Raw genomic sequence first — 19,868 nt, forward strand, 5'->3', positions numbered from 1 at the left:
TCAGCATTTACCATCTCTCCCTGACGTACTCCGGGGTGCCTGCTTCCTCCTTCCCCATTCCACCCTTCTGGCATCACAAAGAGGTGCTGATGATGTGTTTACTCCAGCTGCTCCCACACTGTCTAGGAGGGAAGGCACTGGAAGCAAAAAACCCCAAGAAGTCAGACTTTACATGTAATGCAATACAGGAGCAATAGCAACAGAAATAGCAACAGAAATACTCAACACCTCCTTTTTATACACCATCTCTGATTTCCCCTTATATCTGCTTCTACCCTCAATACCCTTCTATATAACTGCTCTTAATTGCAATCTAAATGCTATCTCCCCCGTCTTACCACCTCTAACTTAGAATTCCATCTCTTCTTTACCCATCCCTAACCTCATACCTAAATTCCTAGAATCCCTATATTCTCCAGCTTTGTTTAACTCAGTTCAGTTAAGTTACACCTAAATGATCGTTTTGTTTTTTAATTGCTTCTACTTGTTTTATGTTCAAATACCTATATATTAACTCTTGTTAAATGTATAACGCTCCGGCGTAAGTTCCTTTTCACTGTACACCGATGTGATATCTCTGATGAGCGGCGGTATATAAAAAACTATAAATAAAATAAATAAATAAAATAATGTTCCCCCTATAGTGTGCAAAATGCAAAGAAAGATATCAGAGATGCACAATCCTCAAAAACTAACAGAAAATCTAAGACTTTCCACAGAAGAATAAGAAAAAAACCTATAATCCTGGGGGAAATAAGAGAAAGAGGAACTATAGCAGCAAAATAGGTGGTACCCTGCTACCTAACCAGAACCTTAATGACCAGAGATAACCCAGATCAGCAGCAGTTTGCCCTAGCTCTCTCTCCCACCCCCCCTAATACCAGTTTGCCTTAGTCATGAACTCTCCTCTCTCTCTCTCTCCCCCTTCCCTCCCCCCTCCAGCCCAATACCACTTTGCCCTAGCTCTGATCACCCCTCTCTCCCCCCCCCCCCCCCAGCCCAGCACCGGTTTTCCCTGGCAACGAACATCTCTCTCCCTCTCTCTGCCTCCACCACAGCCAAGCACCTGGACCTCCCTATCACTGCCCTGCACTATTCAGCACATTTCACCCCCAACAGCCCTCAGCTGCAGTAGCTTTCTTACCTTCTGGGCTGAATGGGAAAGAAAAGAACTCACACTGCAAGCGTGTCCAGGTCTGCAGCATCAGGTATCAGGTATCTGGTGGCTCCCCCCCCCCTCCTTCCCTTCTCACCCTGGCAATGGCTGCGCTCACGAGGAGGACTTGTTGCCACTTCCTTCTGCAAAAGTCCTCCGTGATTAGAGTTTGGCTCGCCTCCTGCTCCCTACTGAGCCTCCTATTCCCTACTAAACAGGAAGCAAAAACACTCGAGGGGATGATGGTGTGCATGCACGAGCCAGGGTTTAAACAAGCTCCGTGAAATTCTCCTGTGCTTCCCTGGCCTGCTCAGTCAGAGTTTGTTACCCCCACTCATTGGCTGCAATCAGCAAGCAAAGAGACCAATGTAAAACGCAGCCGCAGGGCAGGTGGCGAGGGGAGGGGGGCTCAGCACTAACACACCAGAGCTCCCTGATACCTTCAGGTGTGTGCTGATCGGCCGTCAGCACCCCCCCCCCCCTCCCACAGCCCAGCGCCTGAGGGTCTTGGCCCCCCCCCCCCCCTCCGCTTCTATACGCCACTGCCCGGGAAGGCGATCTGATGGTGGTGGAGGAGGAGGAGACACAAGAGAAGAGAAGGCAGGGACAACGGGGATTAGCTGGCCCTGGATCAGACAGAGAGAGGCAGCACAGGCAAAGGCTTTGCCAGAGGAAGAGGACGACTCGCGCTAAAAAGGGAGACAAAAAGAGAGACACATCCCAGTCTAACACAGGTGCACAGCAGAGTGACAGCTCCACGATCGTCGCAAGGCATGCTGGAAACCAAACCGTAATTATAATTTAAAAAAAAAAAAAAATTACATATAGATAGATGCCTGCTGGTTTAATGCGAGCGGGTGAAGAAGGAAGTAATGTCCAGAGCCCAGCGTGATCACTGCCAGGAATAAACCAGGAGCTGGAGAAGGAAAACGTCTGCTTTCTTAGGGCATCGAGAGAGAGAGAGAGAGAGAGAGGAGGTGGTGTGGAGAGGGGGGGGAGGAAGAAAACGCTGTGATAGGGGTGGCGAGCAGGCAGCTGCCCGGGCTCATCGAGCCAGAGACTGGAGGATGAGAATGGGATCCGGCGGCGCTCGAGAGCGCTGAGGAATCAATGACGGCCAGGGATGCTGCAAACTAGGGTGCTAAACGGAAAAAGAAACCAAAGAAATAATATACTCCCCCTCCATAAAAAAAGAAAAGAAAGAGCGCAAAAGATCTGGTGTCTGTTTCCCCAGCAACAGCGAATTTTATTGTAATTATCAAATGCCTGTTTGAATCCTTCCTCCCACAGATGGCTGGAGCTGGTGCCTAGGAGGAGATATCCGGACTTGACAGAGGGATTTGCTCCTGGAGATCTGAACCTGTTTTTATTTTGGAGGTTGCTGGGGGAGGAGAGGGGCATCTGAATGCAAAAATAAGGGGATTGTGGGGACAGAGAACAATCCAGTGGGGGAGGGGAAAGAAAGGCAAGAACATATTGCAAATAACGAGGAAGACGTGGAATAACTCCCGGAGAAGGGCCAGGCTTTCCAGCAATATGGCTGGTGAGAGGGTTGGTGGGCACTGGCAGGAGCTCGGCACAGCTCATGGGTGCTGCTGTTAGCAATGGCAAAAGGCAACAGATCAGAAGGCATCGGCAACATTATTATCATGAGTACTATCAATAATAACAATCCGAACTCAGAGCCCTCCAATGTGCACCTGCCCAAGGTGGATGCCCTCATCATCCCAGTGACTATGGAGGTGCCTTGTGACAGCCAGGGGCAGCGCATGTGGTGGGCTTTCCTTGCCTCTTCTATGGTCACGTTCTTCGGGGGCCTCTTCATTATCCTTCTTTGGAGGACCCTCAAATACATGTGGACCGTCTGCTGTCACTGCGGGGTCAAAAACAAGGTAACCCTTGCTCTCCACTGCCCATTCTTACACTGTACAGCTCAGGTGCCAGTTTACTAATTCCGTGTAAAACACCATCGGCTTTTACTGCATGTAAGATACATGGCAGATCAGTGCCATTAGCTAGCTAGTTTGTTAGCAGTTTGGATTATTCTATCACAAAGTAATCCATTTAAACATTTGTGGTTTGCAAACACTGCATGCACTGTAGAAACTTAAGGGAAAAGTTAACCAGAATTTGTGCCTAAAATTAATGTACATGCCCATTTGCCATGGTATTTGAAATAAATGCAGAACCAAGGTTACTTAATCGACTGGAGAGGGCTGAAGTATGCTCTCCTTGTATTTTGGGAGTTCAGGGAAGTTTTGATGATAAAAACAATTCAGCAAAATTGCATTTCTATTTCTGTTTATTTTACAGCTCAGTTCATGAATGTAATCAGCTTTGAAGTGGCTTAAAAGCGGAATATAAATGAATAATAGTAATAATACAATTCTGACACTCTCTTGGTTGACCTTTTCTGAACTGCTCGTTTAATTTTAGATCTGAAAAATGCTTTCTTCGATGTAAACATACTTTATGAATGACATGGCTCTCATTTTTACATGAGCTGGTTGGCCGCTGTGTATGTGAGGTGTTATAGCCCTTGATGGAGCCCCCTGGAAAGCCTTGCTTTGCAGAGGGCAGGCTCTTACTCATGGCACTTTCTGCAGCCTCTGCACTAGCTTGCTCGGACATATGGTAACACACAGGACTAATCAAATTCTTCAAAATATTAACTTGCTTGTTTCTGGGTTCTTTTGGCTTTATACCTGAATTGCTTGGGATTTTTTTACACCATTTAATTTTTTTGTGAATACGTTTTACACTTTCTTTGGATTATTAGGTGTGTGCTGTTTATTATAGCCACACCCCATTTGTAAAGAGGAACCCATGTTCTCTCTGTAGCTCTGCTGTATTCATGCTCCCTAGGTATCAGCATGTCATGCTATACACATATCACCTTGTCATAGTCTACATGCATCAGTATGTTGTGCTTTGTGTGTATCTGAATATCAGCTGCTGCCTAAGGATCATCAATCCATTGAGTCCCCAAATCACTTTGATTCATACCAGGAAGTCCTTTCAGAAATTTACTAGCTCATCGGTAATGAAAAAAAAAACATTTCTCTTACAACCTAATGATCTAAAAAAATTGTAGATCGTGTTTTGACCTAAGTCCCATAAGGCAGTGTTTCCCAACCTTTACAAGCTCAAGGCACACCTACATTAACAAAAATGTGTGGCACCAGCCTCCATGAAGCAGGCAGTGCAGACATGGAGAGGTCTCATGTGGCCAAAAGAAGAGCTAGGGAAGGACTGAAAACCCCACCAGTCTTTCTTCCAAATTTTAAAACAAAGGGAGAGAGCGGAAGAAAGACACATGTACCCATCAAAATGGACCAGCTCCCTCTATATGCAAGTGCAGGAGAAGCCAGAAGTCAGTGTGATTATTTTGGTGGACAGACGCCAGGACAATAAAACATTAAGCAGCCTCCCCCATCACTCAGCAGCATCCCCATTTCTACCCCTGCCTAGCATGTCCCTATCTCCCTACCTCATCTCCCTCCCTCCCCCCATCCCCCAACTCCAACAGCATTCATCCTTACTGGTGGTCACTCCAGGCTTCTCCTCTCTCCTCCAGCAGCAGGCTTACTGAGGCTCCCTTGCTCTGCAGCACTGCGTGTCTGCTTTTGTGCATGGCCAGGGACCCTGCTGGGAAGTGCTTCTGGTGGACAGACCTGCTTCAAATACATTTGCAGCACTAGACAGCAGGTACTTTGGCTGCTTGAAACATGGCCTGGGCGGGACTGGAGGACGAGCACTTTCACTGGTAGGGAATGGGACTTGAAACACGTCATGCGCTTTGGCCCACACTGGGTTCCAGCAACTTAAAATTAGGGTGAATATCAGGTTAAACTGATTGTCACATTTGGAAAAATCCAGGAATTTATGGGTAAAAATTGTTTTAACTGAAAACAAAGGACTCTACATATGTGGTTTCCAGAGCACTTCCACTGCCCGTGCTGCTGCTGCTGCTCCCAACACTCCAGAGTGAGTCACATCCAGGGCTCAATGCATGCTCTCCTCTTACTCATCCTGGGGATAGGTCAGAGGCTGGAAGGACTTAAAGGAGAAGGCTCAGGAAAGGGGGAGGTGAAGCAGGTGCTGTGTGCAATGTGTGCGCTGCAGAAAGCAGGGCCTGGCTATCCATTCCCTGCATGCTTTCCATTAATTACTACACTCTGGGGCTCACTCCATTTCTTGGAAAAGGCATGCATGATTACACAGGTTTTCAGAAAGGAGATCCTACAGGATTAAGAGCTGCTGCTGTTGTCTCTTGTTGCTGTGATGTATGAGAGCAGAGCCCAGGTGCTGGCCTGAATCTGAGCATCGGGCAGTGATGACTTCTCTGTGGCACACCTGATCTGTTCAGAAGGCAACAGGTTGGAAAACACTGCCATAAGGGAAAATAAAGAGACATGGAATAGAAAGGAATGCAGAGAGAATTTCACCCTATAATAGCTTGGCAGCTGTATAGCAGGGGGTTTCTCCCCTTTTCTTTTCACATTGTTTGGATTGTAAATTAACAACATCTGGTTCAATTATTCCTGGCACAAATCGCCCGCCTCTCCTCTCCCCCCACACACTTTCACAGTGCAACTCACACCTTTTTTAGACAGTTGCTAGGTTGTTCTGACACTCATAGGGCTATTCTTTCTTCTATAGGATATACAGAACTGTGACATTGCCTTAACAGTCCAGTTTAGTTGGGAAATGAGTGTGTGGTCATCTAAATAGGACTAAGTCATGAGTTGTTTTACAAAGGAAACAGAATATTGTTAATAGATTTTACAGAAGTCCTTTCTCTAGTATTGAAAAGGTAACTCAGTGAAGGATAAATATACCTGCATTACTTAGCAACCTCTGAATTACATTAGCATAACTAGCATAATAATCACTATTTATTATATAATATTTTTATTGAGCATTTGGAGGAAAGCACCATTCAATAGTATAGCATCATATTAAATCGTTACGTTATCAGCATTTCAAAAGAATAATTAATGGCAAGAAATAACATCAGCAGCAGAATAGACAAGTATTCTTACTGCATTGTGATTCTCTTCTTGTATACATGACCATAACAGAGTTTTAGAATCTAAATCATGATTCTTTAGAGATGGAAATGTGCATGTTTGTGAGATTGCTTAGTTATATTTGTGCTGATTTTCTGGTGCCAATGGATGTGGATCCTGGGAAGCAACAGGAAGCACCAAAGCAGTGGGCAGCGCTGGAGGAAGTGAATGGCAGAAATAATTTGTAATGTGTTTTCTTAGACATCCTCCAGTGGACACCTGCTTATGGAGAAGTATCCTATATAGAGCCTTCAAAAAAGTATACTTATAATTTAGACATATTCAAGAACGTGTATTAAAATAAACTACTCATGTTATCCCCATAACACTGGTGGCATTGATTGAGCTGATGAAGTATTATTACAAACAAGCCCATCTTATTGGCATCCCTTTCTGAGGTTTGCATGTTGTTTTGGAAGCATCTGACTGTACATGTCACATTGGAGGTCAATTCAAATAATTGTCAAGCACTAGTTAATGTTTAGCCAATCAAAATACTGCAGTGTTTGAGACAACTCTTTTCCATCTTTCCATGGTGCAATGTCATCCAGTGTCAATGAGTATAGTAGAACCACAGCCGGACTGTTCTGCTGTGAGCTTTTAAACTAGATGACTGGGGAAAGCCAACGGTAGTTCAGAATCACATGGTTCAGAATGATGTATCTTTGAAGGATGCTAACAAAACAGGGATTTTAGGGCATCCCGATAAAGAGGTTGCAATAAATGCTAAAATAGCCCAGATGCCTTTAAGTAAAGAGCAGACAGAGCAGAAAGATTCCAAATTACCTCTGTCAACTGATAAGCAGGTTGTTAATACAAAGAAAATACATACTTTGAAAAGTCTATATATAATGCTAGAAGTCAAAGAAATAAGATGGGAAGAGTTAGAGTGTATAGCACTGAATGAAGAGATAGATATAACTGTCTTCTCAGAGACCTAGAGGAAGGGACACTGTGACACCATGGTACAAATTATATCGTAATGATAGGATGGATCAAATTGGTGGAGGGGTGGCATTATATGTTAAAAAGGGCATAGATTCAAACAGGATATAAGTCCTACAGGAAACAAAATGCATTGTGGAATCTTTTTAGAAATATAGAAACATAGAAATTATGGCAGAAAAGGACCAAATTGTCCATTCAGTCTGCCCAGCAAGCCTATGCAGCATCTGCTGCACCGTGTAGGTTACCCCCATGCTTATCAGTTTCCCAGACTATAAAAGTCAGGGCTCTCATTGGTTGCTGTTTGAATCCAGTCCTCCATTACGCCTTGCCATCGAAGCAGAGACCAATGTTGGAGTTGCATCAAAATATCAGGCTAATTTGTAAGGGTAGTAACTGCTGCATCAGCAAGTTACCCTCATACTTATTTGTTTTCCCAGACTGTAAATGTCAGGGCTCTCAATGGTTGCTGTATGAATCCAGTTCCCCTTTTCCCCCTGCCATTGAAGCAGAGAGAAATATTGGAGTTGCATCAACAATACGAAGGCTTATTGATTAAGGGTAGTAACCGCTGCACCAGCAAGTTGCCTCCATGCTCTCTTTTCTTCATTTCCATCCTTTAGCCTTTAGGGATCCACAGTGTTTATCCCATGCCCCTTTGAATTCTTTCACTGTTTTGATTTTCATCATCTCCTCTGGAAAAGCATTCCAGGCATCTACCATCCTCTTCTTGAAGGAATATTATCTGACATTGGTTATGAGACATCCTTGCTGGAGTTTCATTTCGTGACCCCTAGTTCTACAGAGAATGGGAATAGAATAACAATGGGGGTGTACTACTGTCACCTGGCCAGAATGAACAGATGATGAAATGCCAACAGAAATCAGGGAAGTTAACAAAAAGAGCAAACAGTAATAATGGGTGATTTCAAATCGCCAAACTAGAGTAGCACATCACATGCCAGATGGTATACATCTCAGAGTGCTGAAAGAACGGAAAAATAAAGTTGCAGACCCATTGTTAGTAATCTGTAAACTATCATTACAATGAGCTACGGTCCCTGAAGATTGGAGGGTGGCCAATGTAACACTGGTTTTTAAAAAGTGTTCCAGGGGTGATCTGGGAAACTACAGACAGGTAAGCCTAATGTCAGTGCTGGGGAAAATGTTTAAAACTATTCTAAAGAACAAAATTACTGAACATATAGACAAAAATAATTTAATGGGACAAAGTCAACATGGATTTAGCAAAGGGAAGTCTTGCCTCACCAATTTGCTATATTTTTTGAAGGCATGAATAATATGGATAAAAGTGACCCAGTTGATGTAGTATCTGGATTTTCAGAAAGTATTTGACAAAGTGCTTCATGAGAGACTCTTGAGGAAATTAAAAAGTCATGTGAGAAAATGTTCTAGTGTGCATTGAAAACTAGTTAAAAAATAGAAAACAGAATAGGACTAAATGTTCAATTTTCTTAATGGAGAAAGGTGAATAGTGAGGTGCCCCAGGGATCTATATTAGGACAGATGTCTTTTAACATATTCATAAATGACTTATAGGTGGGAACAACAAGTGAGGTAATCAAATTTGCTGATGATACAAAATTATTCAAAGATATTAAATCACAAAAGGTTTGTAAGGAATTGCAAGGAGACGTTGCAAGAGTAGACAATTGGGCATCCAAATGGCAGATGACATTTAATGTAGACAAGTGAAAAGAGATGCATATAGGGAAGAGCAACCCAAATGTGTTAGAGATGCAGATTAATAGATTTTATTATGCTGTCAGAAAAAGCAGGGATAGGTGAGCAACTCAGCAAGTTGGGCAGGTTGTGGCAGGAGTTCAGTTTATTTCTAAGATTTGGAAGTAAAATATACAATGCATCCAGAGTTGAAAGCATTATCTTGTGTTTAGATATCAAACCAGAAAAAGCCACTTTGAAAAAAAAAAAAAAAGAACTCTTTTTAGTTACTTTCACCTTTTTTTGTTTTAGCAGGCTTTTTATGAATTTTTTTTTTAAGTAGTGGGTAAGAGCATGCTTTAATATCCATGATATTTCGAGGGATAGCTGTGTTAGTACGGTGTAGTCCCAGATTGTGACCACTGGGACTACACCAAACTAATACCAGAAAACTGGGGTTTCTTCCATTTGATTTCTGTGATGCCAAGGTGAATATAGGTTTCACACAATATATAAAAGGGGAGGTGTGGAGATGGATGTGTGGATTGGCATTTTTGACCTATTGGAATATAACATAAGATTTACCATACTGTGTCAGCAGAGCTGGTGCAAACATATTTGGTGCCCTAGGTGGACCTTCATGCATCCCCTTCCATAACTTAACTGCCCTCAACAGTGGCTCCAGCACAGCACTCCCTTCTTTGACTGTATTGGCTGTGGTACAAAACCTCTCTAAATATCACACTGGCAGAATTTTGCCGCCCCTCAAAATCTTGGTGCTCTAGGCAACTGCATAGTTTACCTAAAGGAAGCACCAGTTCAGTGGGTCAGACCAAAGGTACATCAAGCCCAGCATCCTGTTTTCAACAGTGGCCAATCCAGGTAACAATTACCTGGCAGGATCCCAGAAGACTGATAGATACCAAGCTGCTTTTCCCCCAAATCCACCTTAATTATGGTTTTTGGATTTATCTTCTAGAATCTTATACAAATCATTTTCAAACCCAGTCACGCTAATAGCTTTAACCACATACTCCAGCAACAGCATTCATGCGTTGAGTAAAAAAAATATTTTCTTCTATTTGTCTTAAATGTATTACCTAGCAACTTCATTGAGGGTCGCCTAGTCTTTGAACTTTTTGAACTCCACTCATTATTTTATAGATTTCTGTTATATCTCCCTTTCACTGTCTCTAATCTGAGCTGAAGAGACTTAACCTCTTTAGCCTTTCCTCATAGGGTAATTGTTCAATTCACTTTATCATTTCGTTTGCCCTTCTCTGTACCTTTTCTAATTCAGCTATATCTTTTTTGAGATACCATGAACAGAATTCCACACAATACTCAAGATGCAGTCTCAGCATAGAGTGATACAGAGGCATTATAATATTCTCTTGTTTTATTCTCCATTCCTTTCCTAATAATTCCTAGCATTCTATTTGTTTTCTTGGCCACCACCACACCTTGAGAAGAGGATTTCAACACATTATCCATGATGATGCCTAGATCCTTTTCCTGGACAGTGACTCCCAATGTGGAACCTTGCATTGTGTAGCTATAATTTGGGTTGATTTTTCCTACTTGTATCACTTTGCACTTCTTCACATTAAATGTCTTCTGCCATTTGGATGCCCAGTCTCCCAGTCTCGCAAGATGCTCTTGCAATTTCTCACAGTCCTCTTGTTATTTAATAACTTTGAATCATCGGCAACTTGATCACCTCACTTGATGTTCCCATCTCTAGCTCATTTACAAATATGTTACAAAGCAGTGAGGCATTCCATTGAGAAAACTGACCATTTTCTATCTGAAATTTCAGTCTGAGTATGATCAGTGTGGTTTCCCTGCCTGTTTTTGTAGGAGTCTGATGTGACGTCCCCAGGATGAGTTTCTGTGTCCAAAAAGGGATAAGTGGGTTCATGCAGAGGAAATGAGAAGGCTAATGCATCCCATGGAGTGGAGCCCAAAATGCTTCATTATACAGCCATTATTGCCTAATTTGCTGTTATTTGTGTGATGTAATTCCTGCTTCAACTTTAGTAGTACTTTTTAAATTATTTGCCAGTTTTCTCTCTTTTTTTTAAAATTATTTATAGAATTCAACACAAGAAGCCTTGTTACAGAAAAAATACAAGGCAATGCATATTCTTCATATAAAGGAATAGTGGGAGGAACAAGTCTTAATAAATTGATTTTAAGAGGAATAACATAATATATTCTAATAGAAGAATCTGAGAGGATTTAGCATCAGCACATTGAAATACTGAGCTACATTAGAGCTAATTATTAGTGTGAGAATTCAAAAAAGCCCTCAAATAAGTTGGTTCAAAATAAACATATTTCACATTTAAATATTTCGCAATGTACTTATGGGGGTAATACAAAATGAAATAAGCACCGATTGCCAGTACTTCTGAGCCCATAGACAAAAATTTCTTCCTACAGTCTTTGATGACTCTTGTAATATCCGGATATATCCAGATTTGCTTACCATAAAATAAAGCCAGCCTATTACACAAGAAAAATCTTAATACAGAGTCACAATCATGTATAAGGGAAAGAGAAACCAAAAGTATTCCTCTACAAGCACCTGAGCTTCTCTAGTAGTTTCTAGAAAATCAGATACATTGGAAATAGAGTCTCAACTTTGTACACAAGGTTCAGCTCCACTTCCCAATGGAAGATAAAAAGCCTTTGAAATAGTGGGCATTGCTTCAGAAGGAATCTTTAAAACCTTTGAAACATATATCTTAAATAGATCTACTGGGGTAACAAATTTTACAACAGGAAAATGTAATACTCTAAGGTTCAAGCCTCTAATAGAATTTTCCAAATTTTTCAATTTCTTGACATTTATGCTCTCACTTTCTAGAAGATTATATTGAACAGTATCTACTTCAGTAACCCATTGATCCAAGTCTTCTAATTTTTTACTATGGGAGGTGACCACAACTTCAGTAGCATGAACATGTGAATTATCTATAGTTACTGTTATTAATGAGGAAATAGACTTTTCCAAGGAGAATAATTCACTGCAGACGGCTTCTAAGGTAATAACAGAAGGAGATACGTTAAATTGCTCTCATCTGATCTTTCTTGCCTTGATCTTGCCCATCGGCAATAGTTCCAGTGGCACTCTCTTTTTCCACAGGTCTCAAGTCCTAGAAACGGGGACTCTCTGGCATCTCTCAAACCACTGGGCGATGATCCACCTCACCCAGAATGGCCAATGTCTCTGTCAAGGCCGCATACTTTAGATTCACGATGGTAGTGGGAGGGGCCTACCAAATGCTGTTGGATCCCAGCAGACCTCTGGGCTCTCCAGCAGTAGAACCACTCTAACAGTTGGCACCAGGAAGGAGGAGAGGGAGTCCTCAGCGCACTGGGACTTTGAAATGTCTCCTCAGCCTGCAGAGATGCTGCTTGCTTAACAGCGTCATCCACAACGGCTCCTGCACCCGGAATTTGCGATGCTGAAATACAAAAACCTATAATCCTTTGCTGTGTAGGGTCCACCAAGGGAGATGATCAGGGCATTTCCATGATTTTCCCTTTACTTTTAATATGAGACATTATTTTACCAGGAAAATCAGTTAAATCGGAGAGTTCTAAATGGTGACTTTCAGGCAGTGGCCATCTTGTTCCCAGCAACAGTCTTTTCAAGTTGCTCTTCACTATCCTTATTTGTCTTAAATTGGGTGAATAAACCCAAAGAACCTATTTAATTTTAAAATTAATCAAGAAAACTTGTCTGGCATAGATTAAGTACATTACCTAGTTTTCCTGGTCATTTCTTTTGTTCTTTATCCCATCAGTAGTGCAGTAATTTCTTCTATTTGTTTGTTAAATAGTTAGGATGAAAGAAGAGCAGAGACGCATCAAAACCTGCCTTCTTCTGATTGCTGAATAGCTTTCTGCATGACAACTTAAGGGAAGACAAAAAATGTTGTGCATCTGGAACCAGTTTTAAAGCAATGGAAAACTGTCCCTTCCTGCCCCCCCCCCCCCAAATTTGAAGATAATTCAGCAATTTTAAGGCATATCATTTTACCTATTAATATATTTTCCCTCTAAAACCTTGTCCAATTTATTTTTGAACTGAATTAGTTTTACAGCCCTGACTATTACTTCTGGCAAACTGTTCCACAATTTGCCATGTTTTGAAAAAAAAAAAAATCCCTTCCTTTGGGGATGGTGAAACCTCTTACCATTTTGGGGACAATTTTGGCTAAGGTGCCTAGTTGTTAGATACACAGGTACTGTAGTACCACAGTAACTCACAGGCAAATACAGAATGGTGCGCTCGGCCGAGTGCACCGTTTAGCCCCCGTTTGGCCATGTGTTTTAGACATGCTCATATTATCCCTTATGCCAGGGGTGGGTAAGTCCGGTCCTCAAGGGCTGCAAACCAGTCGGGTTTTCAGGATACCCCTAATGAATATGCATGAAATAGATTTGCATACAACTGAGGCAGTGTGTATGCAGGTCTTTCTCATGCATATTCATTAGGGGTATCCTGAAAACCCGACTGGTTTGCAGCCCTCGAGGACCAGAATTGCCTACCCCTGCCTTATGCTGTAAGGGGTAATAGCACGTGGAAACCCCCCCTCGAAACTAATAGTGCTCATAACATGCAAATGCATGTTAATGAGCCTATTAGTTAGTCGCCTGAAATACAGAAAGTAAACTGTATGGCCAAGCCATACATTTTACTCTCAGATATTAATGCCTGCCCATTTCTTATCAACCCTGAAAAGTGTACAGAAAAACAGAAAATAATGCTTTTCTGTACACCTCCGACTTAATATCCTAGCGATATTAAGCCGGAGGGACAAAAAAAAAAAAATCTGCCCGCTGGTCAGTGGGTTAGCAAAAACAGATGCTCAATTTTGCCGGCATTTGTTTTTCTAACCTGTGGCTGTCAGTGGGTTTGAAAACCGATGCCTGTAAAATTAAATGTTTTGTTGTTGGACCCACTGACAGCCACCTCTTCCGTTAATAAGGAGGTGCTAGGGATGCGCTATTGTCTCTAGTGCCTCCTTATTAGGGCCTGGCCTCATTTACATAGAGAATGGCGCGCCCAGGAGAGGTGCCTGTGCACGCATTGAGAGAGCAGGTGCTCAACTCGGAGCGCTGGCTCTCCCGCACCTTGTATTGAAGTGGCCTATTGGTGAATTGTCAAAGAGAAACTAGCTGGGTAGATTTTGTTTAAAAAGTCACAAAAGCTTACAGTGGTACAAAAAAACTTGGTGCCTGCTATATCTGAAGCTGGGGCTAGGTGAGGGGTGGGAACTTAGCGCATTTAATAGTATTTTGTATACACATATAGTTTACTCCCCTGACACAGTCCCTCCTCCTGAAACACCCGCTGGCAACATTTAATCACTCTATTTGGGGCAGTTTTTAAAACCTTTCATCTAGCTGGCCAACTTCTTAACCAGCCAGATCCGTATTATTTTTGCCCTCTATAGCAGGGGCAGGCAACTGTGGTCCTGGGTTGCCACAAACAGCTCTGGTTATCAGGACATCCACAATGAAATTGCATGAGGCATATTTGCATGCAGTGCCTCGTATGCAGATGTACCTCATGCATATTCATTGTGGATGTCCTGATAACCTAACCAGATTGTGGCAATCCAGATCTAGAGTAGCTGAACCCTGCGCTTCAGCCTTAGGGCTCTACCCTTTATTGTTTGTAGATGATTTATTATGAAGATCCCCTGCAAGAGTTCATTGACATGTTTGTATGGTATCATTAGATTTCCTTTTAAACATCAGTTTTCTAATATAAATAATGCTATTATGGAAAATCTTTCAGCATATATAAGCTCCTGTTGTCTCATTTACTTTCTTTATATCATTTCTAACATTTTTATGTTTAGCCAATTCCAGTGCAATTTACATATATTAAGCTTGCAGGAGAGTCTCTTAAATAATGTCTCTTCAGTCCTCCCGCTTTATCATTTTTTTCTCACCTTAAAATAAATAAATAAATAAATAAATAAACAAATAAATAAATAAAGGGAAAATTCCAGAAGCTGAGCAGACCTTATGTTACAAAAAATGCCACCCTGACAGATTGAGATGGCAGGTGAATTTCATTTAAAAGTGCAGAACACACAAGCAAAATATAGAAACTGTTGTGATGTTTACATTCGTTTTGCTTACAGTGAAAACAGTAAAAGGCAGAATTATGCTGCTGTGCCTTAAAATTCAGAGGTGGGCAAACATATTCTGTACAAGAGTACACGTCACTGGACAGACTTTTTTTAATCACCTTGCCAGTGTGAATATCTTTTTTTTCAGCAAGAAGAAAGAAACTGGGGGATGAATACTGCTAGATACTTGGCCATTTATGCCACTCAAACATTCTATAGAATGGAGGCCTAGGTGATTGGCATAATGTTTGCTGCAGAAACCACTTCTACATTGCTTTCTGAATTTCACCATACAAAGAATCATGAGGGCAGGGAGAGGCCATACAGTCTCTTGTCCAAAAAAGGCATGTAGTAGGCTTTGAACCTGGGGTCTGCCTGGTCAAAGGCCGGTGCCATGTTAATGGGGGGGTCATACAATGACCATATATGATTCATATTTCTGCAGTAGGCTGCCAGGCATGTGAGAGATGTTGCAAAATTCTGAATAATTTGCTGATTATTTTGAATGTGAGGTTTTTTTTGTCATTCATTACCATCTAGTGACAAACAAATTGCCAGTATTGTGTTCCTGTGTTTTGTCAGCAATTACAATAGGAAGGCAAAGTAGGGGCCAGGTCATGAATGTTTCAGCAGAGTGAAAAGAAGAGGCAATGGCCTCATATGTTACATGCCAGCATTACCATAGTGAAGCCCTGAGTTCTGAGGCAGATTTATAGGTGAAGACAAATAAATCATACCAAAACTTATTTGAGCACCAGCATGGACATGGTTTTACACAAGCAGTATTTGTTGGGACCTTGACTAAATCAGGTTTACCCACTAGACCCATTTTTTTTCAGGCTGATCCAGCCCTGTTTACTGCAATGCCTGCATGGCCTTGTAATTCTGACTTCCATAAGGCAAGAAATGGGATAAAAGCAGGGCTGGATTGGAGGCCAATGTGACTTTTACTTCCCCAGTGAAAATAGGGTGGAGTAATATATTTTCTGGGAAAGCTTTTCCCATTTTGCACCTATGATAAAGATACCCAGTGGATAAAGCAGCCCAAATTTTAGAGCTGTAAATCCCCTTTCGTTATTGTGGAGACTGACATTAAGTATTCTTTTGACTTGCTGATTACATTAGTTGTAAATTACTCCTAGCTATAGAAAGACTTTTAAATTCGATTTTCTGCTCTAGAGAACTGGATAAAGAACAGCAGGCAGTGTACCTTGCTTCTGGAATCCAGTTCCCTTTTATTGTAATGGATTTCTGTTTGGTCTAAAACCATTAATGTGTTATGGAGATACAGCACAGTCTATCATGGCACTTTTTCTGGCTGTATAGAGGTAGCAAGCAGTGTCTTGATTTTATCTGGCAAACCCTGACATTGTCAACATTAATTAAGTCAGCAGATGTTAATTTCGGTACAACTATATATAGTAGTGTAACCCCTGGGATGGCTGTACCCAGATAGTGATACCTGAGGCTATATCTCACAGATTCAGATGGTAAACTTCCTTTTTAAGTCCAATATGTTATTTACCGGGATTCCCTAAGGGGAAAGATAACTTTCAAGACCCTTGCACTGCAGTTTTTTTAAAGTCCCAGTTCAAATCATTGTTTGCAGGAGTGATAATAACAGCACTGATGAGTGTTAGAGTAAAAACATATTGGAAGCTGTCTTTGGTTTCCAACATTACTTTTACTGAGATGTGAAATGATAAAAATATTCTTTACAGCAGTTAGTTCAATATTCAATTTTAGAAATGCTTCAAAATAAATTTGTGACTTCTCATAGTCTTGCTTAAAGACAAAGATGATAAAGCCAATTAATTAATTTATCCTGAAGTTTCTCCCATCCCATTGGCATAGGGCAACTTAATTTTTTCCCCTCCCAATGTAGGTGAAATATTAAAGATGAAATCCATTTTTACTCAATCATTTATATCCTATCTCTCCATGTAGTTTTCTCCTCTAAACTCCTTAGTTTCCTCTTAGTACCTGTTATTCTCCTCGTCTCCCTTTTAGTATCGGAATGATAGTCCGGTTAGTCCTCTTCTCCTTATCTCCACTAGATATTCATGGGCCCTACAAGAGGTCCATCCCAACTCCTTTCTCCCCTCTCTCCTTCTTTTCCTTTGGAGGGCTGTAAGAGCAGGGGGCAATACTAAAAGGAGATATTATAAGTGCAACTAACCTTTTTGTTAGAAAAGTAAATAAAGTAAAGAGGAAAATGAGGCCACTATTGTTTTCTAATGAAATAGCTGAAAACGTAAGGGAGAAACGGTTAGCGTTTATAAACTACAAGAGATCACAGAAAGTAGAAGACAGGCAACAGTATCTGGAAAATGTAAGAGAAGCTGGGAAAGTAGTCAGGAATGCAAACATTCAAATGAATGAAAAAAACAGTAAATATGGTAAAACAGGGTCAAGTCTATTTGTAGATATGTTAGTGATAGAAGGAAGTACAAAAGTGGCATTGTGAGACTCAGAGATGAAGGGGAAACTATGTAGATACTGATGAGGAAAAAGCAAAATTGACTAAAAATGTCTGTTTGGTAATCACTATGGAAGGGCCTGGAACAGAACCATATAAAATGAACACAAATAAGATTGTTAATGAAGTAAACCTCAATTGATTTTCAGAATTTTGTGTTCATGAGAAGATAACTAATCTTAAAGTAGATAAGGCAATGGGGCCAGATGGGATACATCTGAGGTTATTAAGGGAACTTAGAGAAGTCCTGGCAGCTCTGCTGGCTGACCTTTTGAGTGCTTCTTTAGTGTCCGGATTAGTTCTGGAGGACTGGAGAGGGGCAGTTGAGGTTCCTATTCATAAAAGTAAGGAGGAGGCTGGAAACTACAGGCCGGTTAGTCTGACCCAGGGGCGGATTGACCTATTGGGGGATTGGGCATCCCCCGGTGGGCCAGTCGCACTAGTCACGTGGCCTGTCGAGCATGGCTGAGACAGAGCCTCGCTCGGCAGACCACGTGGTATCTTCTGGGCCGGCCTGGGCGGCGAATCCCCGGGCCGGTCTTCATTGGGAATCCGCCGCTGGTCCTACCTCTGTGGTGAGAAAATTAATGGAATCACTACTAAAACAAAGGCTAGTTCAGTTTCTAGAATCCAATGGATTGCATGATCTGAGGCAATATGTTTTTACTAGAGGTGAATCTTGTCAGACAAATCTGATCAAGTTGTTTGATTGGGTGACCAGAGAGTTGTATCAAGGGAGAGTACTAGATGTAGTGTACTTGGATTTTAGCAACACCTTTCACATGGTTCTGCAAAGGAGATTTATAAATAAATAGAGCAGTCTTAATATGGAACCTAGAATGACTAACTGTGTTAGAAATTAACTGAGTGGGAAGCAACAAAGGGTAGTGGTAAATTGCATTTCCTTGGAGAAGGGAGATGTTACTAATGGTGTGTCTCAGGGATTAGTCCTGTAACCGGTTCTTTTCAACATTTTTGTGAGCGACATAACATAAGAACATAAGATATTACATATTGGGTCAGACCAAGGGTCCATCAAACCAGTATCCTGTTTCCAACAGTGGCAAAACCAAATCACAAGTACCTGGCAAGTACCCAAACATTGATCACAAGCTACTATTGTTTATTAATTGCCATCATAGCAGTTTATGGATATATCCTCTAGGAACTTATCCAAACCTTTTTTAAACCATTATACTAACTGCTGTAACCACATCCTCTGGCAATGAATTCCAGAGCTTAACTATGTACTGAGTGAAAAATAATTTTTTTCGATTTGTTTTAAATGAGCTACTTGCTAACTTCATGGAGTGCCACCTGGTCCTTCTATTATCTGAGAGAGTAAATAACTGATTTACATTAACTTTTTCAAGTCCTTTCATGATTTTGTTGAATTCTATCATATCCCCCTTCATTTGTCTCTTCTCCAAACTGAACATCCCTAACTTCTTTAGCCTTTCCTCATAGGGCAGCCATTCCATATCCCTTGTCATTTTGGTCACCCTTCTCTGCCCTTTCTCCAGTGCAGCTATATCCTTTTTGAGATGCGGTGACCAGAACTGCCACAGTATTCAAGGTGCGATCTCACCATGGAGCGATACAGAGGCATTATGACATCCTCCATTTTATTTTTCATTGTCAGGATAAGTTTGTCTTTTTGCCAATGATACTAAAATCTGCAACAGGTAAACAGCCAGGAAGGTGTAGAAAACATAAGGAGGGTTCAAGTGAAGCTTGAGGAATGGTCTAGAGACTGGCAGCTAAGATTTAATGCTAAAACTGCAAAGGAATGCATTTAGGATGCAGAAATCTGTGGTAGAGGTACAGTAGTGTAGGTGAAATTCTTCTAAGCACAAAGGAAGAGTGGGATCTATGGTGATTGTATCTGATGATCTTAAGGTGGTCAAATGGGTGGATAGCGTGATGGCAAAAGCCAGAAAGATCCCTTGAGTGAATAGGGAGAGGAATAGTCAACATAAAAAAGGAGGTGATATTGCACCTTTTTGGTCCCTGGTGAGACCTCATTTGGAATACTATGTATAATTATGGAGAGCGCACCTTCAAAAGGATGTAAGCCGGTTGGAGTCAGTCCAGAAGATGGCTACTAAAATGATTAGTGGTCTTCATTCTAAAGCATATGGAGATAGACTTAAAAATCTAAACATGTAAACCCTAGAACAAGGGGTCATGGGATTAGTGTGAAGGTGGGGGGGGGGGGGGGTAGATTCAGGAGTAATCTTAGGAAATATATCTTTACAGAGAAAGAATTGGATGCAGGGATTGGCATTTTTTCCAATTTTTCCCAAGTTTTGAATGCTGGATTTGCAATGGGGATGTTTATTTTATTTATTTACATTTTTATATTCTGCTTTTCT

General features: G+C 41.4%; 1 protein-coding gene across 2 annotated transcripts in view; it reads left to right on the forward strand.

The window, feature by feature from the left end:
* Positions 1-2,161: 2,161 nt before the first annotated feature.
* Positions 2,162-19,868, forward strand: part of KCNMA1 (potassium calcium-activated channel subfamily M alpha 1) — a 1,936,781-nt gene continuing 1,919,074 nt past the window's right edge. For both annotated transcript variants that reach the window (XM_029609517.1, XM_029609516.1), the window contains exon 1: positions 2,162-3,048. In XM_029609517.1, coding sequence (XP_029465377.1) covers positions 2,761-3,048 — 288 coding nt within the window. In that variant the 5' untranslated portion in view covers positions 2,162-2,760. The remainder of the gene's footprint in view (positions 3,049-19,868) is intronic.

This window comes from Rhinatrema bivittatum, chromosome 7 (assembly GCF_901001135.1).
Source record: "Rhinatrema bivittatum chromosome 7, aRhiBiv1.1, whole genome shotgun sequence".
Lineage (NCBI taxonomy): Eukaryota > Metazoa > Chordata > Amphibia > Gymnophiona > Rhinatrematidae > Rhinatrema > Rhinatrema bivittatum.